The 8,211-nt window shown below is 46.5% G+C and overlaps 1 protein-coding gene across 1 annotated transcript in view; it reads left to right on the top strand.

Annotated features, from left to right (window-relative positions):
- Positions 1 to 4,180: 4,180 nt before the first annotated feature.
- GNL2 (G protein nucleolar 2) overlaps positions 4,181 to 8,211 on the top strand; it is a 68,355-nt gene continuing 64,324 nt past the window's right edge. Inside the window, exon 1 of the mRNA XM_040337219.1 lies at positions 4,181 to 4,367. Coding sequence (XP_040193153.1) covers positions 4,304 to 4,367 — 64 coding nt within the window. The 5' untranslated portion in view covers positions 4,181 to 4,303. The remainder of the gene's footprint in view (positions 4,368 to 8,211) is intronic.

Here is an 8,211-nt window from a genome sequence, read left to right as displayed (position 1 = left end):
CTGGCCTGGGCTTTTAGCTGCATTTTGGTCAGGGGCTTAAGTGGTTAATGTGCATAACGAAGCCAAGGAAAGATGGAAAAATCTCCAAAAGTTGTCAAATTACAGATTAGACATTCTTATAATATGTCAAAAAAAGTTAGATTTCCATCATTTACACTTTCAAAATTACAGAAAACAAAAAAATGGCGTCTGCACGCTAAGCCTGGGAGCCAGGGCCTCAAATAAGCTCTGCCTGAACCAAGATGGCTGCCAGAGTCACATGGGGCGACAGCATCCAATTAGATATCTTCCCCAGTGACCCAGGAAACCATAGAGAAACCATGTTCCTCTTGACTTTCCCTCCAACTGCAATGCCGCTGTGGTCGAGCACCACCTTCAGTGGAGAAAATACACTGAACTTGCCTACATGCTTATAAAGTATTAACTGGAGTTTGGCTTCAACTTATTAGTGTATTTAAATCAGCTAAAACATCAAGTGCTCCCTCCCCTTGGACTGATAATGCTTCTGCCCACATGTGCCCATGTGCTCATTCATCCAGAGTGGGGGCACTCTAATACAGGAGGTGCGTTACTGAGCCAGATCACCATATGATAACAGAGAGAAAAAAAAAAGAAAACTAACGCAGCCACCATATCTAATGCTTGGTAAGCTGCAATATATTCATAGGGGTAGATACACAAAGAGAGTACGCCGGCGTATCTACTGATACGCCTAGGTAATTTCAAAATTCCCGCGTCGTATCTTTGTTTTGAATCCTCAAAACAAGATACAACGGCATCTCGGCTAGATCCGACAGGCGTACGTCTTCGTACGCCTTCGGATCTTAGATGCAATTTTTCGGCGTCCGCTAGGTGGCGTTCCCGTCGTAATCCGCGTTGAGTATGCAAATTAGCTATTTTCGACGATCCACGAACGTACGCGTGGCCGTCGCATTTTTTTACGTAGTTTCTGTTCGGCTTTTTCCGGCGTATAGTTAAAGCTGCTATACTGAGGCGTACTCAATGTTAAGTATGGCCGTCCTTCCCGCGTACAATTTTGAATTTTTTACGTCGTTTGCGTAAGTCGTCCGTGAATGGGGCTGGACGCCATTTACGTTCACGTCTAAACCAATGACGTCCTTGCGACGTCATTTAGCGCAATGCACGGCGGGAAATTTTAGGGACAGCGCATGCGCAAGTTCGTTCGGCGCGGGGACGCGCTTCATTTAAATGAAACATTTGAATTACGCGCCCTTACGCCGCGAGGGATACACTACGCCGCCGTAACTTACGGCGCCACTTCGTTGTGGATTCAAACAAAAGCCAAGTAAGTTACCGCGGCGTAGCGTATCTTAGATACGCTGCGCCGGTGCAAATCTTTGTGGATCTGCCCCATAATTTATAATTGTGTTTTGGGGTTTAGACATGCAGCCCACTATAGATTATACACTCACCAGCCACTGTATTAGGTACACCTGTTCAATTGCTTGGCAACACAAAATGATAATCAGCCAATCACATGGCAGCAACTCAATGCATTTAGGCATCTAGACATGGTGAAGATGACTTGCTGAAGTTTAAAGTGAGCATCAAAATGGGGAAGAAGCCCTGGTTCACATTGATGCTACTTTGAAATTGTGCTACTTCACTTGAAATAGCACAATTTCAAAGTAGCGGGTCATCGCGATGACGTCACTCCCACAGATACGCGTGGGAGTCACAGACCGCAGTGCACAGGACGGCACAGGTATGTTGTCCCTTCAGAAAGCATGCACTGGTGACGTCACCGGCTGCATGCAGTGTGAATATCTCCTAAACCCTGCAGGTTGAGGAGATATTCACAGTACCTACAGGTGAGCCTTATTATAGGGTTACCTGTAGGTACAAGTTCCAAAAAAGGCTTTACTTCCACTATAAGTAACTTTAACTGTGGTATGGTTGTTGGTGCCAGACGGGCTGGTCTGAGCATTTCAAAAATTGCTGATCTACTGGAATTTTTATGCACAACCATCTCTAGGGTTTACAGAGAATGGTCTGGAAAAGAGAAAATATCCAGTGAGTGGCAGTTGTGTGGAGAAAAATTTCTTGATGATGTCAGGGGTCAGAGGTAAATGGTCAGACTGGTTCAAGATGATAGAAAGGCAATAGTAACTCAAATAACCACTTGTTAGAACCAAGGTATGAAGTATACCATCTCTGAACAAACAACACATCGAACCTTGAAGCAGATGGGCTACAGCAGCAGAAGACTACATTGGGTGCCACTCCTATCAGCTAAGAACAGGAAACTGAGGCTAAAGTTTGCACAGGCTCACCAAAATTGGAGAATAGAAGATTGGAAAAATGGTTCTGGTCTGATGAGTCTTGAATTCAGCTGCGACATTCAGATGTTGGGGTCAGGATTTGGCGTGAACAACATGAAAGCTTGGATCCATCCTGCCTTGTATCAACGGTTCAGGCTGGTGGTGGTGGTGGTGTAATGGTGTGGGGATATTTTCTTACCACACTTTGGACCCCTTGGTACCAATTGAGCATTGTTTAAACGCCACGGCCTACCTGAGTATTGTTGCTGACCCATTTATGACTACACTGTACCCATCTTCTGATGGCTCCTTCCAGCAGGATAATGCACCATGTCACAAAGCTCAAATCATCTCACCACTGGCTTCTAGAACATGACAATGAGGTCACTGTACTCCAATGGCCTCCACAGTCACCAGATCTCAATCCAATAGAGCACCTTTGGGATGTGGTGGAACGAGAGATTCGCAACATGGAAGTGCAGCCGACAAATCTGCAGCAACTGTGTGATTCTACCTTGTTAAAACTATGCCATGAAGAATTAAGGCAGTTCTGAAGGCAAAAGGGGCCCAACCTGGTACTAGAAAGATGTACCTAATAAACTGTCTGGTGAGTCTATACTATATATATATGTGTCACTTTGTGTTGGTCTATCACATAAAATCCCAAAAAATACATTTACATTTTTGGTTGTAACATGACAAAATGTGGAAAATTCCAAGGGGTGTGAATACTTTTTCAAGGCGCTGTATATTTAACCACCTCCGGCATGCGCTATAGCCGAAAGACAGCTACAGTGCGGGCCTTAATTGCCGTGCATGATCCGCCTGCGCACCCCCTGCTGGGTGCGTGTGGTGAGCTCTGTGATCGCCAACTCAATGAGACTCAGCTGATCACACATTGGAGTAAGGGGCCCATCTCGACCCCTCACCACGTGATCAGCTGTCAGCCAATGGCAGCTGATCACGCAATGTAAACAGAAGATCGGTAATCAGCTTTTTTTTTTCTCCCCCTGACAGCGTGAGGAGAAAAAAAAGTGACATCGGTCCCGAACAGCTAGAGCCACTGCCACCTCATCTGTGCCCACCAATGCCACTATCAGTGCCTACCAGTGCCCATCTATCAATGCCCACCAGTGCCACCTTTCAGTGCCCATCAGTTCTGCCAATCAGTGCTCATCAGTGCGTCGTCATCATCAGTGCTGCCAATCAGTGTGACCTACCAGTGCCACCTATCAGTGTCCTTGAGTGCCCACCATTGCCACCTCATTAGTGCCCACCACTGCCACCTATCAGTGTCACCTATCAGTGCCCATCAGTGTCACCTTATCAGTGCCACCTATCAGTGCCCATCAGTGTCCCCTTATCAGTGCCCATCAGTGCTGCCTTATCAGTGCCATCTATCAGTACCATCTATCAGTGCCCATCAGTGCTGCCCTATCAGTGCAGCCTATCAGTGCCACCTCATCAGCGCACATCAATGAAGGAGAAAAATTACCTCTTTGCAAAATTTTATAACTATGAAACTGTTTTTTTTTAAGAAATGTTGGTATTTTTTTGCAAAAAATAAAAACCCAGTGGTAATTAAATACCGCCAAAATAAAGCTCTATTTTTGTGGAAAATCAATGATAAAAATTTAATTTGGGTACAGCATTGCATAACTGCGCAATTGTCATTCAAATGTGACAACGCTGAAAGCTGAAAATGGCCTGGGCAGGAAGTATGATATATATCTATATTGCAATCTAGGGAAGGGAAAACTTGTCCCCGAGGAAAAAACACACTACTGAGGTGCGTTCCAACTCTTCAATTGTATCTCCCGTTCACATTGCGGAAGGGCAACTTGCCCAAATCAAACATGGCGGCCGAAGTTAGCATGTGATTACCCAGAATGCATTGTGGCAGCTCAGTCTCTTTAGTGCGGCCTGTAAACAGCTGAGGCTGCTCCTCCGTGTCCGCGTGTGAACTACCCTCAGGTTCGAAGCCTTAGTACCTGTGTGTGGGACCGGAGAGAACCGCCAAGATGGTGAAGCCACAGTTTAAGGGACGGAGCACCATCAACCCGTCCACCTCCAGCTCTAACCCAGGTGTGTGAGTCCGGGGGGAGGGAGAAGGAAACGTGTTGTGATACTGGGAGCAGACATGATGGCTTAGCCCTCTTCGTAGTACACCTCACTACTATGGTCACTGAGCTCACATCCTGCTGACCATGGTTCTAGGCATTGATATATTGTGAGAGAGCCCAGAAGAAGCTAGATTGGGGGGATATGAACATATGTGAACTGACCTCGGAGGGTGAAGTCTATATTATGTGGAAACACTTCAGACACAGGCGCTGGACATCTGCTTATAATTCTTATGAGAAGAATATAGTTCTATGCCAGTTGAAAAAGAGGGTCACCCACTGCTGGTATCAGTCACAGACAGGGCCGGACTTACCATTGGCCTTGACTGGGCTCAAGCCCAGGGGCCCCACCCAATAGGGGGCCCCCTTTAAAAAAAAAAAAAAAAAAATTTTTTTTTTTTTTTTTTTTTTTTTTTAGGGGTCCGGAGGTCCCCAGGGGCCCGGAGGCCCCCAGGGCCCCGGACGGCAACCCCCCTTTTTTTTATTTATTTTTTGTAAAAAAATGTTTTTTTTATATATTTTTTATTTTTATATATATAATATAATATAATATATATATATATATATATATATATATATATATATATATATATTTTTTATTATTATTATTATTAAAGGGCCCAGGGGTCTCCAGGGCCCCGGACGGCAACCCCCCTTTTTTTTATTTATTTTTTGTAAAAAAATGTTTTTTTTATATATTTATTTTTATATATATATAATATATATATATATATATATATATATATATATATATATATATATATATATATATATATATATATATATATTATTATTAAAGGGCCCAGGGGTCTCCAGGGCCCCCGGATGGCAACCCACCTTTTTTATTTTTTTATAAAAAAAATTTCATTTTTTTTTATATATATATATATATATATATATATATTTTTTATTAAAGGGCTCAGAGGTCCCCAGGGCCCCATGTGGCAACCCCCCCTTTTTTTATTTTTTTTATAAATGTTTATTTTTTTATTTTTTTTATAAATGTTTATTTTTTTATTTTTGTTTATTTTTTTATTTTTTATTAAAAGGCCCAGAGGTTTCCAGGGGCCCAGAGGTCCCCAGGGCCCCCGGGTTTGGCAACCTCCCTTTTTTTATGTATTTTTTTATAAATGTTTTTTTTTTTTATTATTATTAAAGGGCCCAGAGGTTTATTTTTTCTTTTTATTAAAAGGCCCAGAGGTCCCCAGGGCCCCGGATGGCTACATAGATTTATATATATTTGTTTTCTTCTTTATTTCTTCTTTTTTTTGTAAAGGCCCCCCCGCTTCTCAATTTGCGGCAGCCCCCACGCTTCTCAATTTCAGGCGGCAGCACCCCCACCCAGGGATGGACTGGCCATAGGGACTACAGGGAGTTTCCCGGTGGGCCGATGACTCAGTGGGCCGTTTTTAAAAACAGAGCCTCTCTCAGACCCCACTGTCTCTCAGTCCCCCCCTCTGTCTCTCAGTCCCCGTGTCTCTCATTCCCATTCTCTTTTAGCCCCCTCCTCTGTCTCTCAGCCCCCTCTATCTCTCAGACCACCCCCTCTGTCTCTCAGCTCCCTCCCTCGGTCTCTCAGCTCCCCCCCTCTCTGTCTCTCAGCTCCCCCCCCCCTCTGTCTCTCAGCCCCCCCCCCTCTGTCTCTCAGCTCCCTCCCTCTGTCTCTCAGCTCCCCCCTCTCTGTCTCTCATCTCCCCCCCTCTCTGTCTCTCAGCTCCCCCCCCTCTGTCTCTCAGCTCCCCCCCCCTCTGTCTCATTCACTCCCTGACTCTTAGGCTGCTTTCACACTGGGGCAGGCATTGTCGGTAAAACACTGCTAGTTTTAGCAGCACTTTACTGTTATTTTAGCTGCACTATTCGGCGTCTAGCAGGCGCTTTTAACCCCCACTAGCAGCCGAATTCAAAGTTAAATGCGCCCATGTAGCGCTGCTGCCGAAGTGCTTTGCAGGCGCTTCAGCTGCGGTAGCCATTCATTTCAATGGGCAGGAGCAGTTTGTACACCGCCCCAAAGATGCTACTTGGAGGACTTTTTTTAACGCCCTGGCAGCGCCCCAGTGGGCCGGTCTGGATGAAGTCCAGGGCCAAATTTTTGTCCCAGTCCAGCCCTGTCCCCACCCCCCCTAGGTTCTCTGCTTCAGGGGGCCCATGCTTTAAGCTGTGCAAGGGGCCCCAAAATTCCTGATGGCGGCCCTGCGCATACCTCCCAACACGCACGGATTCTGTGGGACTTTCCCGCACAGACAGCTTCTTCCCGCAGTCCCGCAAAAGGGTTAATTTTCCCGCACTGCAAGAGGAGGAGGCAGCACGGAAGCAGGAGGAACCGGAGTGGTGTGTGGAGGACTGTGGCTGCTGAAGGGAAGAAAGCCGACAGCCGGGCTAATGACAGTCTGTGGCAGTTGGCACAGGTGAGAGGCACTCCCCCCCTCAACAACTGCAAAATCCCCCCCGCTCAACAACTTTAATGCGCTCCCCCCCGCTCAACAACTTAAATTCGCCCCCCCCCCCGCTCAACAACTTCGATCCCCCCAATTCTCGGCTCCAGGGGGCCCCTTCAACACTCAAGCCCAGGGGCCCCCACCACCCTAAGTCCTGCCCTGGTCACAGATTCTGACAGAACACCATGGTAGAACCTTGTTCTGTCTGAGCAATCTTCAGTAAAGATTCTTATGATGGTGGTGACCCTCCTTTTCAGACTTGCACTACCTGCTACACAGATACAACTGGCTTTTTGTGGGCAGCCATAATTCTGATGTGGCCCATGATGAAATTAAGTTTTGACACCCTCTGACTAAAGCCTGAGTATGACCAAAATAAATACAAGGGACATAACTTAACCACTTGCCGTCCAGCCACCGTCGATATACAGCGACAGGTTATTTCTCCTGTGTGAATTGCTGTAGCTCTACAGTGGCTTGTGCAGGTGTAGTTGCGGGTGCACGCCGCGGGTCGGGCGCACTCAATGACCCGTAATCGCTGAAGGGATCGGAAATCTGCCTTTGTAAACAAGGTGAATCCCTGTTCTGACAGGAGACATGAAAGTGATCTCCTGTTCCCAGTCATCAGGAATAGTGATATCTGTCAAGTCCCTGGCAGCCCCCCTTTACAGTTAGAACACGCTGAGGAAACACATTTAACCCCTTGAGCACCCCTTCCCTGCCAGTGTCATTTTTATATTGATCATTGCATTTTTATAGCACTGATCAATGTAATAATGCCACTGGTCCCCAAAAAGTGTAATTTGGGGTCAGATTTGTCTGCCGCCATGTCACAGTCCCGCTAAAAATCTAAGCTCACCGCCACTACTAGTTAAAGTGGAGTTCCACCTAAAAATTGAACTTCTGCCTTTTGGAATCCTCCCCTTCCGGTGTTACATTTGGCACCTTTCGGGGGGGGGGGGGACTGGGGGTGCAGATACCTGTAAAATACAGGTATTTACACCCACTTCCAGGAGAGACTCCCACGGGAGTCACTCCACTACCCGTCCGTCCCCTACTGCCTTTTGGGAAACACACTGGTCCTAGGATACAGCAGGGACCACTGGGAACGAGCCGTGCTACTCGCGCATGCGCTGTAGGTAACCGGGCAGTGAAGCCGCAAGGAAGTAGGGAACCAGGGAGTGAAGCCGCAAGGCTTCATTTCCTGATTCCCTCACCGAGGATGGCAGCAGAGAGACGAGCGTTTGCTCGTCTTCTGCTGCCGACATCGCGGGAGCACTGGACAGGTAAAGTGTCCATTTATTAAAAGTCAGGAGCTGCAGTATTTGTAGCTGCTGGCTTTTAATTTTTTTTTCGCGGGACCTCCATTTT

This window comes from Rana temporaria, chromosome 2 (genome assembly GCF_905171775.1).
Source record: "Rana temporaria chromosome 2, aRanTem1.1, whole genome shotgun sequence".
Taxonomy (NCBI): domain Eukaryota; kingdom Metazoa; phylum Chordata; class Amphibia; order Anura; family Ranidae; genus Rana; species Rana temporaria.
Note: the sequence above shows the minus strand (reverse complement) of the source record. Positions and strands in the feature narration are given on the sequence as shown.